General features: G+C 39.5%; 1 protein-coding gene across 4 annotated transcripts in view; it reads left to right on the top strand.

Annotated features, from left to right (window-relative positions):
- The window catches only part of CACNA2D3 (calcium voltage-gated channel auxiliary subunit alpha2delta 3), a 1429924-nt gene that overhangs the window by 1073966 nt on the left and 331449 nt on the right, over positions 1-24509 (top strand). For all 4 annotated transcript variants that reach the window (XM_082265096.1, XM_082265095.1, XM_082265094.1 and 1 more), the window contains 5 exons: positions 6974-7019; positions 7095-7192; positions 11829-11922; positions 13372-13467; positions 20454-20575. In XM_082265096.1, coding sequence (XP_082121222.1) covers positions 6974-7019; positions 7095-7192; positions 11829-11922; positions 13372-13467; positions 20454-20575 — 456 coding nt within the window. The remainder of the gene's footprint in view (positions 1-6973; positions 7020-7094; positions 7193-11828; positions 11923-13371; positions 13468-20453; positions 20576-24509) is intronic.

Below are 24509 nucleotides of genomic sequence, written 5' to 3'. Positions count from 1 at the left end.
ATATTCTTCCTCAGTGAACATTTTTGTATACATGTTTTTATCGTTTTTTTGATACAATAAAATAGTTTTTATAATACAAAGTACTTCAGGATATTTGTTCTTGTGCCTTAAAAGTCCCAAACCCTAGGGGGATTTCTTTATAGTTTATATCCATTTAGGGATGTGGCACATTTTTGAGAACTCACTGTGATCACCAATCCGACTTTAAAGATTTAAAGGTCAGCATCACTTAAAGTGACGGTAACACATACGTTATATAGGGCAGCATGTGCAGCAGAAGGCAAAATAGAAAATAGCTTCTTCTAGCACTACCATTGTTATTTGTTGCACCACTTTGCTGAGGTGCTGGATTATAAATGAATGCTGGCAGTTCCTAGAGCAGCATGGTAATGCAAAACTAAATTTATTGCCACTTAAAGAAATGTATTATCTTAATGCAAGGGGGAGGGGGTTGAAGGTGGGATTTTGATGGTGCATTTCAAGGTGCACTTACCCTTTAATGTTATTAAAAAACTTTAAGTGATGTTAAAGGCAGAATCTTTATTTAAAATTACAAACATATCATACTTACCTGTTCTGTGCAGTGGTTTTGCACAGAACAGCCCCGATCCTCCTCTTCTCAGGCCCCCCATTCAGCGCTCCTGGCCCCTCCCTCCTGCCGAGTTCCCCCATAGGAAGCAGCTGCTGCACTGTGTGTCCATTCACACACGAAGCGTGGCTCAGCCCTGCCCCTGCTCTCTCCTCATTGACTCACTGGCTGTGATTGACAATAGTGGGAGCCAATGGCTCCCACTGCTGTCTCAGCCAATGAGATAGAAGAGACCCAGGAGAGCTGCTCTCCTGAACAACACTGGATTGAGATGCGGCACAGGGAAGTATTAGTGGGGGGCTGGGGGGTTGCTGCACACAGAAGGTTTTTTTTACCTTCATGGATAGTATGCATGAAGGTAAAAAAACTTTCGCCTTTACAACCACCTTAATGCCAAAAGTTGTTTTTCAGGGCTGTGGAGTATGCTGCCTAGGAGACCCTATTATGTTGTGCATAAAAATAATAAAATTAAAATATTAATAAAAATAATTTCTTTCTAATTCTGGCTAAGACATAACAACTTTCATAAACTTTTATTTAAAGCATATCTAAAGCCAAGACTTGTTTTAAATTTGATGATTAACATGCATCTAAACCCAAAAACAACGTGTAATATACATTACCTACCAGTCCTTAGATATGCTGGCTGCATTTGTTTCCCTATTTAACCTTTTGTCCTATAGTTTTACCTAGTAATTCTGTTAATATTAAACTTCCTGTCCATGGGCACTTTGCCTCCATTGTATCTATAAAGGTAGCCGTGATTGCCACCTAGGCTGGACTTCAAACTTGTCTGCCATTGTTTGTATCCATTAGACATGAATTGGTAGGTTTAGCAGTAGATATGTTTGCTTTCTATCCAGCTCACATAAAGCAACAAGGGCACTAGCAAGATCAACATGTATTTACAGTACGTTTGTGTACCTATGGATGTTTAGTTTGTAAGCGCCTTTGTATTTTCTACCTCACTTCTTGTAAGTGTGTTTTCTCTTTATAAAATGAATTTAAAAAAACTATTTGTAATAAAAAAAAACAAAAAAAACAAGGTCACTAGGACAAATTGAGAGCATGAATGTCCCCAGTGGGGACAATGAAAGCAAATACCAATTCCTTTCCCTTTCCCCTATCTTTTTCTCCTTTCCTTTCCCCTAGGTACACAAATTATATCTCTCCTAATAAGAGTTATTAGACAAATGTGCAAGGTGATTTTCAGCTAATGCATTTTTCTGACCACACTAAGGGGGTAAATTAATAAAGCAGGGAATGTGAGTTTCACCTACCACATGCAACTGGAAGATTTACTGGCAGTGAATGTTTGGTGCCTCTCAGATTCACTGCTTTATAGATATGCTCCAAACTGTTTTATGCCTGGGTAGCTTTGTTGAGTGATTGTTTTAGCTATGGTCATAGACAGGCAATTTTTCTATGAAAAGCCAAGGACAGTTAAGTAAAATTGCAACATTTTAAACTATTGTGGCTAATATTTACATCCTGGAACACACAGAGATACAGGTCTCCTTTCCTGGATACAAATCATTCCTCAAACCTGAGCAGCTTCTGGGAAACCATTTACCACAACATGACAGCTGACCAGTCCTCAGTAAGAGTTTAATCCCTCCACTCAGCCATTCTATTTCTTCCCAGTTTAGCTCATTAACAATGACTCAGTATTTCTTTAGAATTACAGCCAGAATGTATGCATTACTCCTGTGGAATCATATAATTATTGCCTCTTGAATTGACTGCAATCTGTTGCAGTGTAAATGACATGTTCATCCCAATGCAGTAGTATTTCATTAAGATGGTGCCCTAGTTGAAGGACCATGAACTGAAGCCATGTAAAATAGGTCTTTTGAAGGAGAACTCTGGAACCCCCGTGAGAAACAGCCTGTCTATGCCAACTACACAGTATTTGAATTGTAGGATGATAGGGGCATAAAAGCAGATGTCGCAGATCTGAAGGTCCTCAGGATTTGCAAAAGCATTCCTACATTAATAAAAGAAGAAAAAAATCAGGCATCCAAAAGTAGGATGTGAGGAGATGCTTGAATTCATAAACCACATTTGATGTCTTCGTTAAGACACCTGAAGCATGACGTTTATTCTAACCCAATTGTTTGAGATTGTATTTTACCTTTTCTTTTTGAACACATTGCATTGGCTCTGTACTTCATTTGTAGGTCTTAACCACTGTAAGATTAGTTCCAGCATATTGTTTAGTGAATTCTTTGCCTGTAAGAAATTTGTCAAGTGCTCCTCAGAACTTGGTATATATATCTTTATAGGAATGCCATGGAAACATCTGCCAACAATAAGACAACAAAAGTCTGTCTTCTCTGTTTCGAATCTCTCCTGAAGTCTGTCTCTGCAATGTTTAACTTTTTTTTTTTTTTAAAGAGAGAGATAGAGGTTATAGGAAAAATGAGAACAAAATCAGACTTTTAATTCCCCTGTAGCTACAATTAAAGGTTTATCATGTCTGGTGATGATATCCTTATTTCAAGTATTGTGATTGTTCATAACTCAAACTGTGAGATTGTGTCAGTTTCTGCAGCCATCGTGGAACCACAGCCCACTGATTATGGGTACTTAAAGTGACACTAAAGTCCATACGCATTCACTACTTATTGGCCCTATAATCTATTTTCCTAATAATGTTACTTACTGCATTTTCTGCCTCCTTGTAACATCCACTTTGAGTACCTGAATGTTAGTTGTGGTGATGTGCACTGCTCTATATACACTACAAATCCTATAGTCCATCTCAGGAGTGAACAGGAGAGGATGGCTACATCCCTATATACAGTGGGGTTGATTTACAAAAAACTGGAGAGTGCAAGATATGGTGCAGCTGTGCATGGTAGCCAATCAGCTTCCAACTTCAGCTTGTTCAATTAAGCTTTGACAACAAAACCTGGAAGCTGATTGGTTTCTATGCTGAGCTGCACCAGATTTTGCACTCTCTGGCTTTAGTAAATCTACCCCAGTGAGACCATGAAGAACAAAAGTATGTATGAAGTCAGATTAGAGCAGAAAAAAGAATTTGGATATTTGAGGAAGTTGAGAGTACTTTTTGAGTTAAGAATATTTACTTGAATAGAATGTTTTTAAATGAGAATTTAGTGTAACTTTAAAATGATACTAAAGTTTTGTTTGTTCGGGGATAAAAATAACAAACATGTCATACTTACCTGCTCTGTTTTGCACAGAGCAGCCCAGATCCTCCTCTTCTCCCAGATCCTCCTCGCGAGCGCTCCTGGCCCCTCCTTCCTGTGGAGTGCCCCCACATCAAGCAGCTTGATATGGGGATACCTGAGCCGAGCTCTGTGTGTCCATTCAGACATGGAGCCGCAGTTCTGCCCCGTCCCTCTCTCTCTGCATTGGTAAATTACATTGCACCTCTCTCTCCTCATTGGTAAATTACATTGATTGACAGCAGTGGGAGCCAATGGCATCCGCTGTTTGTCTCAGCCGATCAGGAGGGAGAGTCCCAGACAGCCGAGGCACTTGTGCGCATCGCTGGATAAAGATGTAAGTATTGAGGGGGGGATCGAGGGGGCTGCTGAACACAGAAGGTTTTTTATCTTAACGCATAGAATGCATTAAGTTAAAAAACCTTCTGCCTTTACATAGTTACATAGGTTGAAAAAAAGACACAAGTCCATCTGGCTCAACCCACAAAAAACAAAAAACAGTAAAGAAAACACAACCATTATCCCATATACACAATCCTATATCCGCAATTGATCAAGAGAAAGGCAAAAAACCCCACTTTAAATGCTTACTTGTTCAATAAAAAGTTTCTCTACCCTGCTGCATAGCTCTTGGACCAAGGATATGTAGAATCATTGGTTCATATCTCATACTATGAGAATCACTCATTTTAAAGCAGAACTTCAGGCCTTTTACCCCCCCCCCCCCCCATTAAACCCTATATATACCTTTTGTCTTGAAGACATACAGATGATCTGGTCACATTAAAAACATAAACTGTGATTTATTGGTCAATTCCTCCCATGTATAATCTCCTGTAGTCAGGGGCAAACACAAAGGTGAACATTAGGTTAGGGCACTGCTGCAGTTCCAGTATCACTTTATACTTTTACCACCGTGGGGCTGATTTACTAAAAGCACATAGGCTGTTCAGGCTTAGTGAATGGGGTGATAATAGCATTTTTGCTTGCACATGATTGGATGATGGAAGTCAGCAAAGCTTCACCTCATTTAGTAAGCTAAGGGTAATTACACTTTGCAAAGTGAAGAGCATATTTGACTTTAGTAAACCCTTATGTTTTCTGATGATTTTTACCCTGACTTTAATTCTGTGTCAGTGTTTATTCCACTGTAGTTGAAATACCATTGTTTTTATTAAGTCAGCTACAACATACAGTAAATATGTGATAGTAAAAATGTGTGACCTTATGTGATAGTGCTGCTAAATTAGACCCAATAGACCAGGGATCCTCAAACTACAGCCCTCCGGCTGTTGGGGAACTACACATCCCACGAGGCATTGTAAAACTCTGACATTCACAGACATGACTAGGCATAATGGGAATTGTAGTTCCTGAACAGCTGGAGGGCCATAGTTTGAAGACCCTTGCAATAGACCATATAAGATGAAAACAGTACTATGGAAAAAGTTAATCATCATACCATACAAAAAAAAAAGATATAGAATGAAGGTGTAGTCCAAGTAGAACAACTCTTAAGGTGCAAAAGTAGTGCAAAAAAGACAACGTTTATATTAATTACCCAAGTATTAAGGTGCAAAAAAGCAGATCCCAGCTTCACTGATTCCATTCACATTTATGGCGTAACGCGTAGAGGTACCAAGCGGCGGGAAGGTTTGATGCACTATATTGGATTACGCTGGAATTGTTTTTATGCTGTATCTCTTTTTAATAAATGTGAGTGCATTAATTGAAGCTGGGATCTGCTTTATTTCACCCTAATACTCGGGCACTGCACTATTGGAAATTGCCTCTTTTTTCCATACATGTCATTTTGGAGCACTGACAAGTTACATAGTTACATAGTTACATAGTTAGTGAGGTTGAAAAAAGACATCAGTCCATCCAGTTCAACCTATGATGTGTGTGTGTTTGCTTTTAACCGTACATTGTGTACCCCTGTATGTTGTGGTCTCCAAGGTGCCCATCTAGTTTTTTGAAACTATCAATGCTCCCAGCTGATACGACTGCTTGTGGAAGAGAATTCTACATCCTTACTGCTCTTACAGTGAAGAACCCCTTACGCATTTTAAGGTTAAACCGCCTTTCCTCTAGTTTTAGTGAATGGCCACGTGTCTTATTGTATCTCCTCTCTCTGAATAGTTTGTTCCTTATGCTAGGGTCGCCAGTACAGTATTTGTACATTGATATCATATCCCCCCTCATTTGTCTCTTCTCCAGAGAGAATAAGTTCAGTGCTTGTAGTCTTTCCTCATAGCTGATGTCCTCCATTCCCCTAATTATTTTTGTTGCCCTTCTCTGGACTTTCTCCAGTTCCAGCACATCCTTCCTGAGGACCGGTGCCCAGAACTGGACAGCATACTCCAAATGTGGCCGGACCAGAGTCTTGTAGAGCGGGAGAATAATCTCTTTATTTCTGGAGTGAATCCCCTTTTTTATACATCCCAGTATTCTGTTGGCTTTGCTTGCAGCGGCTTGGCATTGCATGCCACTGCCAAGCCTGTTGTCTACCAGTACCCCCAGGTCCCTTTCCATCCTAGACAAGTGGTGTGAAGCTGTATAGTGAGTGGACGCCAGAGAGTACTGTCATAATTATGCTGTACTGGCCCTTAGTGGGCTAATAATGGAGGTGAGCAGACACTTCGCCTGGTGATTGGAGCATAAGATTTAAGGAGAGGATACACACCGAGTGATTCACTCATTGCACTTTAAATGGAGACGTTGGACATTTGTACTTGTTTGCACTTTAAGAGTGCCCTTTTTTTTTTTGCATTGCACTTTAAGATTTATTCTATTAGAATCACTTTAATTAATAAAAAAAGTTGTCTTTCTTTTGCACTAATTTTGCACTTTAGGAGTTTTTCTACATGGATTGCACTTTATATTTTTTTGTATTGTATGATCAACTTTTTCCATAGTACTGTTTTCATCTTATATGGTCTATTGGGTTTAATTTAGCAGCGGTATCACATAGGTTTAAGTATTTATCTTGAGGATGTGGGAACACATAGATGGAAGCAGCAGCTATTACTATCATATATTATGTTTTATCATTATTATTTTTTAGTCCTTCATTTGGGTGGGTAGCGCACAATTTTATTTAGTTTAATACAGCATACAGTACAGTAGGTTTCAATATACAGAAGACACTCGTAAGCTAATACTGTGATCTTCCGATTTCTGCTCCTAGGTTTACATGATCTAGAGCACCCTGATGTTTCCTTGGCTGATGAGTGGTGAGTATTAGAAGTGTTCTAATTGTTGACAGTTCTGTTGTGTGTTCAGTGGACTAACAGCTTCTTTTTTTAAAGGACGTATTGCAACACAGATCTGCATCCAGAGCACCGTCACCTCACTCAGTTAAAAGCAATAAAAAAATACCTCACAGGAAAAGAGCCATCCTTGCTATGTAAGTAAAATCCTAATTGCTTTTCGATGGCTCTGGGTTCCCCTTTAAGACTAGAGTCGGGCTGCTGCTAGTAAAAGGGTAGATACATTATAAGTCAAATGTAGGACTGTCTTGGTTGTAAGTAGGTAACATTTTGGTTTGGACAGTGAGTCCAGGGTATGACAGATTGCAGGAAGATTTACCTAATAGTTTTCCATTAGAAATACATTTATTGGGGTCCTTACACAATGGCATGATGTAATTTGGGGTCTTAGATCACAGCACACTGACAAGGTCAGTACGCACAGAGGAATCTCATTGTCTCTGAGGCCCACTCTGACCTCTGCAATGCGTTTTCAAGCAGCTTAGAAAAAGGTTCAGATGCTTATTTTTGCCCACTAAACATCAATATGAATACTTGAAGATGCATGAACAATGCATAAAAGAACATGTATGAAACTATATCCTAGCTGAATAATATAACTGCACATCTTGGAAGAATAAAAAAACAGCACTAAGACCAGGTTCCGTCCATGTTCACTTTTGTACAGTTTTGGTGTGCATTTTTTAAAGTCCATTGTAGCAAAATGACACACATTTTAATTATGTGATGTACTGGATTTTTGATAGGTTCATATGCGTTTTATGTGCATACATATATGGTTTGGCCAATGAAAATGTCAATTGAAAGTTCTTGTATATGGGTTGACCTGGGGGGGGGGGATGCTACCATACACAAAATGCATCAGTTTATGTTCTCGTGTTGGCTTTGCTACTCAACGTGACTGTCCATCAATTTCAGTTTGATTTACTTTATTATACATGGATTTGGTCCTTTATGACAGTATGCAGAAAATGTGCTTACATTTGATAATAATGAATGCTTAGGAGAGAGAACACTGTTCTTATGCTGCAGTAGACATGCCGTTTTTGTATAAAGTGGAAATTAAGATGTAAAATTTAGCTTTTAAAATATGTCACTATGAAATACTAGATTTAAATATCTTATATTTAAATGATCAAGCCTGTATATTTAGCTCTATGGTCCTTTTCTTCTGATTAGTAGTGTGACCTTGGCTGCTTTGCCGAAAATAGACAGTTTACAAAGTTGAATATATAAATTCAAATGCAGCAGAGTTTAATGAGTCTGAGAAATGACTCCTACCTCTTGTCCACATGGGCTGTTTGGAGATCCAATTAGAGAGTGACAGTCACAAAGTAAGCAGCTACTGCTGGGCTCCACAAACCTGTTTCACCAGTCTACCTTGTATTAAATGTCTGTTCGTAAATAAATATTTTATATATAACATAACAATTATTTTAAACATCATTCTGAAAATGTAAAAAAACAAATTTAAAATGATGTTGACTTCAAGCCATTAGTCTTGAAAGATTTTAGTCTTGACTAAAAAGAATAAAGAATAAAAAATCCATAAACTCAATCTACTGTACGCTGTTACTGCATGTTTTATGTTTAGTTTTTTACCATTAATATTTCCTTTAAAATTCACACTGGGTTATAGACAATAGAAGCATGTGCCAAGAATTGATGTTTGACTTTGTAGTGATATCATTAGTTCCCATTGGATTTTTGGGTGATCCTAATAACTACTTGTTGTGTGTCTACAATTTGTCTGTTCATACTATATGCAATATCTTTTCTGTAGTTATCAAAGATTCATACCACAGCTGACAGCCTTTTTTTTGTTCTTGGTAATATTATTATTTTTTTTCTCTTATTTTTAAAGCCTATAGTGCTGGTTTTTCATGTGTTGCATATTCCGAGCAAGTAGCAGTGGCTGCTTGATTAGGTACACCTGCTTATAAATACAAATAGTCAAAGAGCGAGTCATATGGCTGCAATTCTTAAAGTATGCAGACATGGTCAAAAACCATTGGAGTTTTTTTTAAACATTTGAATAGGGAAGATGTGTAATCTGAATGAGTTTAACTGATGATTGTTAGTGTCGGATGTGGTAGTTGCAGCATCCTAAAATCTGTCAAACTCAGGGGATTTTCAGTCACTAGTCTAATGTATAAATACAAAGGTGCCAAAAGCATCCAACTGAGTGGGAGTTAATAATAGAGGTCGGAAAAAAATATCCATACATTACTTGTTCAAGACGAAAGTCCTTGCCAAACATCCTCTTTATTGCAGGGATGTTTGGAAGGGTGTAGCACCAACACCTTTCTCATTGAGTGCAAAGTAACATTATCTCTGCAAAGGGCATCTCCTGAATCCCCATATGTCCTTACTCCTCAGTAGCCAGTGCTGAAATTGGCTGTTTGGGAACTGGCAAAGTGGTGGCATCATTCTTCCAGTCATGTGACAGTGCTGTGTAACAAAAATGTAAATTGAAGCACCACATCACTGCTAAAAGATCCAGATCCCAAAGTGGTCAGAGGGACAATCAAAAGAGTATCCAGCATGATTCAGAAGTCCAAAACCACCCCTTCATCATGACTTGCGATTAAAAACAATGTAAATGGACGAGAAGTAAACTGGACCTTTATTAGTACTTCTTCCAGTGTGATTACATGAAAAAGTTGTTAGTAGCTGGTTTGGATGCCACAATAGCTGGTCCAGTTCACTTCTAACATTGTCTATGTTCTTGCTTGTAGTCCTAAACTCTATTGGAATAAAGTCATATCTGGACCTTTTCATTTGTGATATGCCACATCAGTTTACATTTATGTTACATTATATGACAAGTCAAGGAGACTGTGGAGGTACCAATAAGAAAACTTTACTGGTCCAGTGCTATTTTCATTATCTTTAACCACTTGCTGACCGTATAACATAGATATACGTCGGCAAGGTGGCTCTGCTGCGCCAGATCATGTACCTAGTACGTGATCTGAAACTTTCAGGCAGGGGGCACGTGCCACCGGCCACCCAGCTGTGCTGTGATTAAACACAACAGATGTCAATCAGCGGGTGTTGACCAATGGATTACCGCCAGCACCCATCAATCGTCTGGAATTTACACAGGACAGAGCCCTGTCTATGTAAACAAGGCAGAGCCCTGTCTTATCAGTGGGGAAGTATTTTTACCCCCTCAAAACAGGGGATAAAATTACTTACCTTAGTGAAAGCAGCACACTGTTTACACTAAAACACTGGCTAGGCACACTATTAACTCTATGATCACCCTAGATGTTTAACCCCTTCCCAGTTAGTGTCATTAGTACAGTGACAGTGCATATTTTTAGCACTGATCACTGTATTAGTGTCACTGGTTGCCAAAAAGTGTCAGTTAGTGTCAGAATGTCTGCCGCAATATCACAGTCCCGCTATAAGTCACTAATTGCCGCCATTACTAGTAAAAAAATATATAAAAAAGGACAAATTGCAGTATACATCCCATAGTTTATTGACACTATAACTTTTGCACAAACCAATCAATATATGTTTAATGGGATTTTTTTTTAACCAAAAACATGCAGCAGAATACATATTGGTCTAAATTTATTAAGAAATTAGATTTTTTTAAATTTTTTTATTGGATATGTTTTATAGCAGAATGTTAGAAAAAAAAAATTTTTGTTTATAGCAGAAAAAATTTAAAATGCAGTGATGATCAAATACCACCAAAATAAAGCTCTATTTTTGGGAAAAAAGGACATAAAGTTTGTTTGGGTACAGCATTGCATGAATGTGCAATTTTCAGTTAAAGTAACACAGTGCCGTATCGCAAAAAAAGACCTAGCCATTAAGGGGGGTAAATCTTCCGGAGGTCAAGTGGTTAACTATGAGAGCTGGGAGTGCAGGTAAGTTGGGTATATGGGTGTTCAGTGATGCCCTTTTAGAGACACTGTCACTTTGCTCTACATTGACAAGGTGAGAAAGTCTATTTAACATCAAATCTTGTAAAACCTTAAAGAGGATGGGATATAGCAGAAGACCACGCTGAATTCCACTCTGATTAGCCATGAACAGTGTAAATTAGGCCACAGTAGGTGCGGGAACACCAGAATCTGATAAGTCATACTTGGAATATTGTTACCCAGTTTGACTAATCTGAATTGCAGCACCAACATGCAGATGGTGGCGTCTGAATCTGGGAGAGAAAGAAGGTTCTTAGCCTGCATTGTGGTTGACAAATCTGCAGATACTACAATTTGCCATCAGATCACCGTTAAACATAACCCCTAAGGAACATTTCAGCACTTTATAAATTCCAGGGGCGTAACTACAGGGGTTGCAGGGGTTGCAATCGCTACCGGGCCCCATGCTCCAGGGGGCCCGGTAGCAAACCATTGGGTGAACTTCTAGGATCTCAAAGGTCACACTTGCGACCGGGCCCTGGCATTTCACCACTGTGGGGAGGCCCCAAGATTGCAGGAAGGGGGCCCACTGCAGAACTTGTGAAAGGATCCTGATGCGGGACCATAATAAAAGGCCATGCAATGAGATTAAAGAGCCCCAGGATTAGTGGGAAGAGCCCCGGGCTTGAAGGGAAGGGCCCCGGCCAGGGGTCTGGGGGGCCCTTCATGGTTTCTTGCATCGGGGCCCTGAAGGTTCTAGTTACGCCTCTGATAAATTCCATACCAGAAAGTCAAAAACACACGCTTAACTGGCAAAAGATTTGTAACTAATAAAGTATATATACAGTAGGTATATTACGGATTCTCATAATATATCATTTTGACGCAGGTGACAAAGAGCTAATACAAGAGGTTCTGTTTGATGCTGTGGTCAGCGCTCCATTGGAGGCTTATTGGACCAGCCTTGCACTGAACAAATCAGAGTGAGTATATGTCCTTATCAAGCATAAAACACATCCAACTCATGAAAAAGTGAGGTAAAGTCCTAATGTGGGTCACTGTTTTAATCAATAAATTTAACTGTGACTATTGAACTTTTTAACGCCTTTCCTTGCAATGGAAAATGTTGTATTTGTGCCCACTGCTTCCATTACATCATGCTGACTGACAGTGGGGTTTAAATAAAAGGTCTACTCTTGTTGATGTGATGGTCTATTTTAATGTGTGAACATACACATGACCATAATGAACATTAATGCACGATCAGCATTGTGGAACCCTTTTGAATGCCACCACAATGCTATTTGGCAGAAAACCTCTGTATGTGTGTATGTCTGTTTCCATGCACCACAACACACAGTGGAAGGCATCTGTGCATTGTGCTGTGGTATATTGAAAAATAAAAGGGTCAGCTCCTGGCACAAAAAAAGAAAAACCCTTGCAGTGAAATACTCAATAAGTCTAGGGGGTTGCAAAAAAGTTCCCATGATCCATGCTCTCAGGTTGCCATGATCCATGCTCTCAGGTTCCCATGATCCATGCTCTCAGGTTCCCATGATCCGTGCTCTCAGGCTCCCATGATCCGTGCTCTCAGGTTGCCATGATCCGTGCTCTCAGGTTGCCATGATCCATGCTCTCAGGTTGCCATGATCCATGCTCTCAGGTTCCCATGATCCATGCTCTCAGGTTGCCATGATCCATGCTCTCAGGTTCCCATGATCCATGCTCTCAGGTTGCCATGATCCATGCTCTCAGGTTGCCATGATCCATGCTCTCAGGTTCCTATGATCCATGCTCTCAGGTTGCCATGATCCATGCTCTCAGGTTCCCATGATCCATGCTCTCAGGTTGCCATGATCCATGCTCTCAGGTTGCCATGATCCATGCTCTCAGGTTCCTATGATCCATGCTCTCAGGTTGCCATGATCCATGCTCTCAAGTTCCCATGACCCATGCTCTCATTCACACTCCTGGCTCAACCACATACAATATGGAGTTAATAGCCCTGTACTGTATGTGATGACACCAAGGCTCCGCCCGAAGACTAGGGCTTTGGGGGGAAAGAAGAACAGCACCAAAGCCTGCCATAGCAAGGAGCCAGGTAACGCAAGGCATAGTCTAAATGGGCTCAAAAGAAAATAGTCATGAAAGCTCCTATTGCATCTCAGGAGAAGATTGCCTTTGTTATTTCATATTAATTATGCAGACTTTTGAAGTGTCTACTCTGTCCAGTGAGCATGATGAAATGAAGGAAACTGTAGTCATAACTGTGTCTCAAGACATTTAAATTGATGCCCTCTGATAATTGTTACAGCAGCTATTTATGCTAGCTTTTTGCCAGAGAGTGAATTTGATTTATACGGTTTTGTATGTTTGGCTCACTTCCTGCAATGTCCAGTAGATTTTAATCTTATATTCATATTTATATTCAGAAATTCAGACAAAGACGTGGAGATTGCTTTCCTTGGTACACGCACTGGACTGACCCGTGTGAATCTGTTTGTGGGCCCAGAGCAGCTAACTTACAAGTAAGCAGCATTTAGTGCCCAAATCTCTCATTCCTATTGGCTATAAGTGTGTACATTACCCTTGATGTCAACTTGTGATAATATTTCTGTGGTTTTCATTTATCTATGCCAGTTTATTGTATAGGTGCTTCCAGTGAAGGGAACTGTAAATGTAAAAGTGGTTGTAAAGACTCAAGGTTGCATGAAGGTAAAAAAACCTTCTGTGCGCAGAAGCCGCCCCTAATACCTACCTAAACCCCATTTCAATCCAGCCATTTGCATGAGAGCAGCTGCTCTCCCGGGTCTCTTTCTCCACATTGGCTGAGACAGCAGCGTGGGAGTGACATCATTGCGCCCACAGCCACTCATGTAGCTGGAGGCCGCGTACCCGAAAGGAAGACTGGGTGAAGATGTCAGCCCTCTCAGCGGTGACAGCACGGCGCTGGATATCATAACGCATGTAGTGATTTTTGGAAAAAAAACTAGTGTGACTGTGCAGTGCTATAAACAATGTAGAACTCGTTCTAAAGATCAAAAGTGTTCACATTTGAACTTGAGAAAGACATGGACAAAAAAGAGAAAATTATCTGATGCATCAAAAGCGAGATGCATCCATCCCTAAATACAATACAATGGAAAATACATGGGTCATGGGACTTTAGATGAGGCAACACACAAAATAAGCATATTAATACTTTTATTACATGGTATAAAAAATAGATTAAATGGTACAATCAAATGGCAGACATCTAATTATTATATATAATGTACTAATCCACAATCAATAAATAGGTATAAAAATATAATTACATATTAATCGCAGTATAGGCATAAATATAATCGCATAACAAAAATAATCGCTTGTCATCCTAACACTCAAAATTTTTATATATAATGAGCTAATCTACATTTAATAAATGGGTATAAAAATATAAAAATATAAATTCATAATCATCACAGCATAGGCATAAATATTGTCTCATTATAAAATAATTGCTTGTCATCCATACCTTTTCGAATGAGGAGATCAAGGAAATAGGCGTTTCTCCTTGATCCCCTGCTCCATGGCTGCTGATTTTATTATTTTTTTTTTCCCTTCAAATTTTTTTTCTCCTTTTTAAACTGATCTATATATTTCTTGCATCTACTCCTGATGAGTGGACCAGCTCCACGAAACGTGTAAAGTGTTAGGATGACAAGCGATTATTTTTTTATGCAACAATATTTATGCCTATGCTGTGATGAATATGAATTTATATTTTTATACCTTATACCTATATTTTTATATATAATGGATTAACTCATTATATATAATAATTTGATGTCTGTCATTTGATTGTACCATTTAATCTATTTTTCTACCATGTAATAAAAGTAATAATATTTTAATATATAGTTATATATTAATTAATATATATTAATATATATTAATATTATTTTGTGTGTTGCCTCATCTAAAGTCCCATGACCCATGTATTTTCCATTGAACTTGAGAAAGGATGGGGGTTGCCTAAAACTGTTGTTCCTATTGTTTTATTTCATTGTATTGTATAAGGATATTTCTGGATTAACATTTTTCATCACTGCATTGTGCTCCCAGTCATTTTTTTCATATATATATATATATATATATATATATATATATATATATATATATAGTTATAAAACATTACCACACATTTAAAGCTAGAAAAAATCTAAACGTATTGCTCCCCTTTAAAAAGGGAATAAAATAGAAAAAAATGCCAGACAGTCAGATTTTCAGATTTTTAGCTGTAATATTTTCTTATGCATTCTAGTGAATGCCAGCACACATCTGGTTGGTTCGTATGGAAAATTTCCTCTTTTTTTACTTGTATATATTATATATTAGTTTATATACACAGCCATTTTGTTACCATGAAATATGGTCTACAAAATTGTGTTACATTGTAGATTTGCTAAGACCTTAGCTTCAGCCACCTAAATTCAAGACCCAATGTCTTAATTGTGAGTGCCAAACGAGATTGCTTTAGGGCTTTCATTTGCTGTGCACCCCAGTTGTGCATTTCTCCCTAACTATTGTTTCCAGTGCCAATTTCATTCTTTTTTTATAAATGTTCTTAAGCTTAAAATGAAATGCTGCTTATTTAGCTTAACCTTAAGATCAGAAAACAGCAGTTTTGTGTTAAGTTGTTTGTAGAAGTGGTTGTGATACTCTGCATGCAGTGTGTTATGCTGTATTACTCCAGCTTAGTGTAATTTTCACATCTGCTACAAGTTATTGACTGTTTTCTTTAAGACATAGAAAATACTTTATAATGAATAAAATAAAGTATTACTATAATTTTAAAGCATAACTGCACTTTCATTATTTTATCAGCTCTGAATAAGCTTTAAATTTAAAGCCTAAATTAAGTTATTTTTATTTTAATCAGCACAAGGGATGGTACTTACATTTAAGGAGAAGTGTCCCTTGTGCTGGTGGCTTTTGTCTTAATTGAAATCCAAAGTCCTCTGCCCCCCTGCCCCCATACCCCTGCAGTGGGAATATTCCAGTTAGGTGGGAGTAAATACAGCCACTGGACCTGTCACAGACACTTGCCAAGAGTGCCAATTTTTCCCACCCTATAAATGCTTACTTGCAATGTTTTTCCTTTCCATACATTTTTTGTAATCACTTGAAATGTGCCTCCAAACTTGCTTGAAAATTTGACAACTCAATTCTCTTGCACACCCCCCAGTATTCTTGCGTATCATAGCCCTCTCCTCTTTCTGGGAGTGTTTGATTAGTGTCTGCACTGGCCCAGCTCCTATGTCAGGTGGACCTAAACTGGGCACATTTGCCATATTCAAAGGAGAGAAGGGACCTGCAATGCAGCAAGTGTTAGTATTTTAAGATATTTGAGGTGTGGTTACATAGTACATACAGTAGCTGGTAACGTTGAATAAATATACAACTCCATCCAGTTCAACCTGAGTCTGTGTTTGAGTTTATGTCACTACCATTTTCTATATCCCTGTACCTTGTGTTCACCAAATAACACATGTAAAATGTTTTTGAATTTATCTACGTTGACACCATCAATTGTGGAAGGGAGTTCCACATCCTTACTGCTCTGACAGTAAAGTTTGCCTTATGCAGTTAAAAGAGAAGTATGGGATTGTGCTTTTTAAAAAAAAAAAAAACGTATCTAGGTGGATGCAGCATTGATCCGATGCTGCATCTGTCCCACGCCAGCTCTAAGGCCGAGAACTGAGTGATCAGTTCTCCCTGCCGATCTGAGCTGAGCTAACGCTGTACTTCTTTAAAGATTGAATCGCCTCTCGACCAACTTCGTTGTATTGCCACACGTCTTCTTTAAAGACCTAAGAATAAATAGTTTCCTCCCAATGCTAGAGTCACCATTTAAAGCTTTGTATATAAAAAGTCAGCTGTCAGTGCTTAAGTGGTCCGGAAAAAGCAGCATGCAATATGTGTGAATATATAAACACAAAAGTACATAAAAAAGAAAAAAGCAGCGCTGCTTTTTTCTTTTTTATAAAGCTTTGTGTATGGCGATCATATTCTTTCTTAGGTACCTCTTCCGCAGGGAGAATAAGTTTAATGTTTGTAGTTGTTTCTTATAAATGAGCTCCTCCAACCTCTTTATTAGCTTTGTTACCCTTCTTTGGACTATCTGCAGTTCAAGGACATCTTTCTCCAGGATTGGTGACCAAAACTGGACTGCATACTCAAAATGTGTAAATAAAATGTGTAGCGCCAACAATTATACAGTATATATACATATATATATATGCTGGGGACCCTAAGACGTGTTCCATCAGAGACCTCACGTCATCATCTGATTTAAGTTATCAGCATTCCCCTATTGGGGAGTATTTCTACAATGCGATTCTATATGTTTAATGTTTTTTATGTTATATATGGGAACTATTCCCATGTATTTTAATATGTACAATAAAATTATTTTTTAGTTTACATTGTGTTGTCATGGATCCTTCTCCTCCTGTTTAGCCCGCAAAGCCCCATCTTTCCTATTTTTTTGGTATATACCTTTTGTACAAGTTGTTCTGCAAGGCATCCCCCAACCCCCTGAGTGTAGCCTACCTGGAGAATTACTAAGCTTCATCCTCAATCCAATGATCTTCTCTGTACATCCATGCCCTGAACTGCACAGCTAATGGTATTTATGTCCTTCAAGTCCCCATTGCTCCAGGGATTCATTAGAGCCCATTAATAGCTGTCTGCATGGCCTTAGATTTCAATTTCCTCCATGTGATAAAAACATTTGAATGCTTCAACTGGAACTGCAGCCAAAATGTTTTGTTTTGGCCAGAGTGTGGTAGGGTTAGAACCACTATCAGGTTCCTTGGTAGTGTTTAAGTTAGATATACCTGCTCTTGCTTTCTTTCTAGTCATAGGCATAGGAAAGAAGGGGAAATCTCTTCAAAGTGGATACAAACAGTAATATAAACATACGGCAGGGTGGGTAAGAGCTTGTTGGGTTTTTATTGTTGTCTATTTCTTAGTTAGGTGACATTTGCTGTATGTTCTTTGGAATGTGAAGTAAGGAAATCTCTGCATGAAGACCTGAGAGAGGTTCTAACATTTCATCGCTCAAAATAGTTTTGCCTGGAGTTCCACTTTAAAGTAAATCCTTTACTAAAATTGGCATTGAAACATAAAATAGAATAAAAAAAAATGCCTGTGAATGGTTCTAGACTGCTTATAGAATACATACATCAAACTTGGCAAGTCTTATGACAGAAACTCAGATACCATAAATGTATATTGTTTTCCAAGTGGATTTATCAAATCATTGAGGTACCAGACACTATAAAACAAAATACCAAAGGGTTTCTTTTTTTTTTTCGTTCTATTTGAAAAATAGATTGTTACTGCAAAACACCTCTCTGTTCATTTAGTAACTTGGGAAGACTGTTTCCCATATTCTTTTTTCCAGGGTAGACAGTAACAGGGATTTTCACTTATACTAGTTCTTAATAAAATGGGTGATGACAGTCTGTTACGCTACTATTGTTTAAGATTCATTCTCCTTAGTAAAGGTTCACCAGTTGAGGAATATTAAACATTATACAGACCTGGCTTATGGAGTTCTATGGACTATCTTAAAACATTTATCTCTTTATCATTTATCTCTTATTAATAATGATTTACATTTTTTAACCAAAATGATGGCTAACAGGCTCTTGTATATACATAAGGGTCAAGTGGGCTTTATCCCTGGAAGGCAAGGTCTAGACCAGATTAGGAGGGCCAATAATGTAATCTCCCTGCTTCAAGCAAGGTGGGAAGCCCCCCCCCCCAAAAAGAGGACTTTCTGCTTTCCCTGACCCTTCAAAAAAGCCTTTCTCTCCTGGCCATATTAATTTTTGATTTTAGAGCGTGGGGGCTTTGGACCTTGTTTTGGATCCTCCATGCCCTTTGTTCATCACCTTCCACTCAGGTTCCAATTCTGGGTTTTTGTTGCATCTGATCCGCATAACCAAAGGCACCAGACAAGGGTGTCCATTATTTCTCCTAATATCGCTATTGCGTTTGAAATGTTAGTAATAGCTATTCGGTCTCAACCTGATATCCACAAGGTTAGTTGTGGTCCCCAAATTTATAAATGCACGCTTTTCGCAAAGCATCTCCTTTTTTTGTAACTTCCCAACTGATCTCTACACCTAACATTGTTGGTTTGCTACGAGATTTCAAGGACGTTTCCGAACTTAGAGTGAATATGTCCAAATCTATGTCCTTAAATATTATTACTCCATCTTCGTTGGTTGATCGCATAAAAGAACATTTCGCCTTTACACAGAGTGATACTTCAGTCCCCTACCTGGCTTTAAGTTACCATGGTATATGTGTGGTTTTAGTTCAAGCACAAATACAACAGCTTGAAAAGGGTTTGCACTCCTAGCCTTGATTTTGTTAAGGGCCAGTTCACACTAAAACATGTATATTTTTGTACGTTCCTGAGCAGTGTGATTTTTGACAGCACATTCATATCAATGGGCTGCCAAATGCATGGGAAGTAGGGCACATAACCGCATAGCACTGCGGTATCAAGCAGTTTGATGGCCGCAACGAGTATGCATTTGTTAGATTCATAACACTGTTCAACAAGAGCAGCACGTTCTATTGCAGTGCAAGTTCTCACACCGCAACTGGTGTGAATGGGCCCTGAGAGTTTGTGAGGATTTTGTGCATACAAATTTTTGTTTTTGATTTGTTATTGATTTTTACCAGGGACGCTAGACCAAAAGAAAGAGGGTGATCTGAATTTTAGTTATTAAAAGTAGTTAAAGACCATTTAAATCCATTGTTTTCATTTTCGGCAACCATAAAAAATACATGTTAACCTTGCCAGATATAATGTGACCTTGATCTATTCAAATATGAACTGAAAGCAAAAGCAATGCTCTCTTTCTTGTAAAAACTACTAACCCCCCCCCCCCCCCCCCCAATAAGATGAGCAAAGGCAGGTGTGTTTGAGGTCTAGCCTTGGAGATAATCATGGCTCTCTGTATAGATACAGTACAGTGATTGAGAATTGTCACCCAGGGCTGCAAGTATGTTATTCACAGGTAAAAATTAAAGAGAAAAACCCTGAGAAGAAGAAAACCAATGCAGCCACCATACCTAAGGAATAGTAATTGAGCACTATATTAATTTCTTGGTTTAAATATGCTTTAAAAAGACAGAAAAGCAAGCATGGCAAGTACCTACAATAATTTAAAATGCAATAAAAAGGATCTTCAAAGAAGAGATGATCTAGAATCCATGTGTATACACACACACACACATAGGTTATCCATAGGAGCCTTGTCCAGATCATATAGAAATCATAGAAATTTTTCCATAAAAAAATGTATATACTGTATCTATCTGAAATAAAACTCCATCTCCCTCCGCACCACTTCATTACATAATGTAAACATTCTGCGTATCATTGAAAGTGTTTACTTTATCCACATATGTAATGTGACTGTTATTTCTCCTATTATGTTTCAAGAGATTTCCTTACATCTGAGGACAGAGAGAGTATATACAATGCTGACCACTTTCCCCTGTGGTACCGCAGAGCAGCTGAGCAGATTCCGGGTAGCTTTGTCTACTCCATCCCTTTCAGTACAGGTCAGTTTTACCGGGAATTGTCAACTTTCATCTCTTCTTTGCCTTGTGCATTAAAGTAATATTAAATGCTGCAAGTTTTTTAAACTAGTACATTGTCATCAATCAGGAAAACATTTCCTCATACATTGGGGTTGATTTACTAAAGGCAAAAAGATTGTGCACTTTACAAAGTGCAGTTGCCCTCTGCAAATGCAGTTGCTCCAGAGCTTAGTAAATGAGGTAAAGCTTTACTTTGCAAACAGTACCCAATCATAAACAAAAAAAATGAAGAAAAAAAAAAAAACAGCATTTTTTACTTGCACATGATTGGAAGATGGAAGTCAGCAGAGCATCTGCTCATTTACTAAGCTCTGGAGCAACTGCACTTTCAGAGGGCAACTGCACTTTGCAAAGTGTACAGTTTTTTTGTCTTTAGTAAATCAACCCCATCGTTTGGACCATAAATGCTTTCAAACAATTAAATTTTTAAATGTGCAATGCCATTGCATCAAAGTCCCTCAGCACAACATTCTTTTAGAAAACTGTAAGTGCTAAAGAGGGTTCCTCAAATGAAAAGGGGTTATATTGCTAGAATGTCTTTAGGTATCATCCAGAATGGACACGTCCAACGGATAAAGATGATCGTTCAGAGGATATATGAACCAATACAGCCTAATGAAGTTTAGGCAAGCTTCATAGAGCGTGTTGGATAAGGCCATCGTTATAAGAGCTTGTTCTAAATGTAACATCAAACAGAAATGAAGTAAGAAAGAAGCTACAGACTCCTTATACCTAACTAGAAGTATCATATCTATTTTTATACGTCTTGCTGGTGGTTCCCTTTCCAGGCCAACCAGTCAGACACAGCTGTATGTGTTTTGTGTGTTTCAAAGAACAGGATCTAACCACCGGCCACCACGTGTAGTGTATTTGGATACGTCAGTGAAAATTTAAGTTTGTGTTAATGCAAGCATTTTTCTCCACTTCCAAGAATGGCTCTCATTTTCTGGACTTCAGCTGATTTTTCAGCCATTAAGAAGGAGGTCACCAATGTCACAGGCGACACGAGGATTAAATTCTCTCTTCTTGTATTTTAGTAAGGGTATTACCATGGGTCTTGGCCGATTGCCAAGAGGAAGGGGTCTGGTGGGGATCCGGTGTGCATGTTCTACCACAGGGAGTAGTTAAAGATTGCCATTGCTGAGCAAATTTGGTCAGGTTAGCTCTCTTGACTCTTTCTTGGAACCCCAACACCCTCCCTCAGTGCAACTTCCCTGAGTTTCTTATCAGTACCAGGTCACCAAGGACAGCACAATCTCCAGCAGCAGTGGTAGGTAGCTATTGCCGAGCAAAATTTTATCAGCAAATTAGCTCCTTCGACTCTCCCATGGAACCCCACCACCCTACCTCAGTGCAACTTCCCTGAGCTTCCTATCAGTACAAGGCCACAAGGGACAGCATGGTCTACAGAAACTGTCCATCAGTTAGCTTGGAGGAGGGAGAAGTAGGTAGCAGGAGAGTAGCTTGTCATGTGCTGTTTTTGTGTTTACGCATACAACAGAGTAGCACACAGTGTATATTCTGCTTTTGTCCCAGACAGGAATGTGCATACAAGGGTAGCTTCATAGCAACCTACAAGGGAAAGAAGCCACCCTAAGGCTAGGAAGTGGGGCCATGCTTAGGGGACCAGATGCTTCTAAAGGGAACAATAACTGTAAAATATTAATGGTAACATTCAAATATTAAATGTTTTGTGTGCTTTGCAAGATATTTCTGTCTATGTATGTAAGATAAATGTATGCTTTAATATAAAAATGGAGCTCTGCCCAGCTTTTTTTGGTTAATTTTGAGTAGGGTGAAGAAGGCTTTGAGCTCTGTTGTCCTTTATACAATCTCTCCTAATCATGGGCATCTGCAGGTAGGGGCGGGGGGGGGGGGGGCAAATCCCTCCCCCCCCCTGGAATCTCAACTTCCCCTTTCAAGTGGTCGTTAAGCCACTTTATACCATCCTGGTCTTTTTAATAATCCTGTGTGCTTGTGTGCATGTGTTTTAAAAAAATAAGCTGTTCTTTACCAGTTTTCAGGGGGCCAAGCACTGCTCACATGACCCACCGGCTCTCTCCTCTTTCCATCTGACAGCTGCCTGCAGTGGGCGGGGCCGAGGATTCCTCACTGATGTCAGTTGGGAGGGGGAGAGGAGGAGAGAGACGGCGAGTCACGTGAGCGGTGAGTGGCGCTCTGAAAACGTATAAATAATTGATTATTTTTATAAAACACAGGCACAGGGGCACACAGGATTATTAAACAGACTGTAGATAGGATATGAAACTTTGAATACAACTACAACAGCAGGGGGAGAGGGGGGAGGGGTAATTGACACAGGAGCAGACAGGCAGGGAGAGAGGACAGAGGAGGACAGGAGGGCTGCGGATGATGAAGGCATGCAAACTGACCACAGTGTCAGGGCTCAGCCGCCATGGTATACCGTGGTCAGTTTACAGTGGGGAATACATAGCCAGGCAGGATCAGCCAGGTATTTTAGGTGATAGAAGGGGCCAAATTACACAGCAAAGCACTGTGCTGTATAACATGCTTTAAGGGGACAGGATCAATTTTTTTTTTTCTTTTAGGGTAACAAATTATTTAAAATTAAATACTGCTGTTTTGCTCTTTAAAAATAAATACTCACAATAAATATAATGACTAAGGCCCTCTCCTTCATGACATTTTTGAAAAGGGGCAGAGCATGGGTGACCTTAAAATGTTTCCCCCCCCCCGAAGAAAGTTCTGGGGACGCCCATGCTCTTAAAGCCGCTTTAAAATGGGGCCGCTGCCGCTTTAAGATGACGCCCCAGCAGCGTCATCGCAGCACTATTAGATAGTGGGGAAGGCGGTAAGCAGTGTATTATATAGTGGGGAAGGGGGTAAGCAGTGTATTAGATAGTGGGGAAGGGGATAAGCAGTGTATTAGATAGTGGGGAAGGGGGGTCAGCAGTGTATTAGATAGTGGGGAAGGGGGTAAGCAGTGTATTAGATAGTGGGGAAGGGGGTAAGCAGTGTATTAGATAGTGGGGAAGGGGGTAAGCAGTGTATTAGATAGAGGGGAAGGGGGTCAGCGGTGTATTAGATAGTGGGGAAGGGGGTCATCAGTGTATTAGATAGTGGGGAAGGGGGTAAGCAGTGTATTAGATAGTGGGGAAGGGGGTAAGTGGTGTATTAGATAGTGGGGAAGGGGGTAAGCAGTGTATTAGATAGTGGGGAAGGCGGTAAGCAGTGTATTAGATAGTGGGGAAGGGGGTCAGCAGTGTATTAGATAGTGGGGAAGGGGGTCAGCAGTGTATTAGATAGTGGACAAGGGGGTCAGCAGTGTATTAGATAGTGGGGAATGGGGTAAGCGGTGTATTAGATAGTGGGTAGGGGGGCCATCAGCAGTGTATTAGATAGTGGGGACGGGGGGCCAGCTGGGCTTTTCCTAGACCCTGTGGCCTCCCAGCTGGGCTGTCCTTAATTCTGTATGAGTGGTAGGGAGCCAGAGAGCGCTAAATGTCCATTGGCTAGGGGCGCAAATTACTTGCCTTGCCTTGGGTGCTGACAACCCACGCTACGCCACTGGGGCTGGTATAATAATGTTATGGGGCTGGTATGAAATTATTTCCAGGGCTGGTTTTTATTCCCAGTCCGGCCATGCTCAGAGTTCAACTTTAAGCAAACTAAAAGGAAGAAAATAGGTTAAGCTCAATGTTAGAGCCCTTTCACACACTAAAACACACCTTTCCAGCGCAGCAAAAGTGCATTAAAATGATTCTACTTGAAATCCTATGTAAGGCTGGGTTCATATATATGCAAATTGGATGCGTTTTACACTGCATCCAATTCACATGAGATATAAATGTGACCAACTTTCAAAAGAGCCAGTTCACACATGTCTGAGGCGGCCGCGATGCAGTTTGAAAAA

Source organism: Pelophylax lessonae (assembly GCF_965119305.1).
Source record: "Pelophylax lessonae genome assembly, chromosome: 8".
In the NCBI taxonomy this organism is placed as follows: Eukaryota; Metazoa; Chordata; class Amphibia; order Anura; family Ranidae; genus Pelophylax; species Pelophylax lessonae.
Note: the sequence above shows the minus strand (reverse complement) of the source record. Positions and strands in the feature narration are given on the sequence as shown.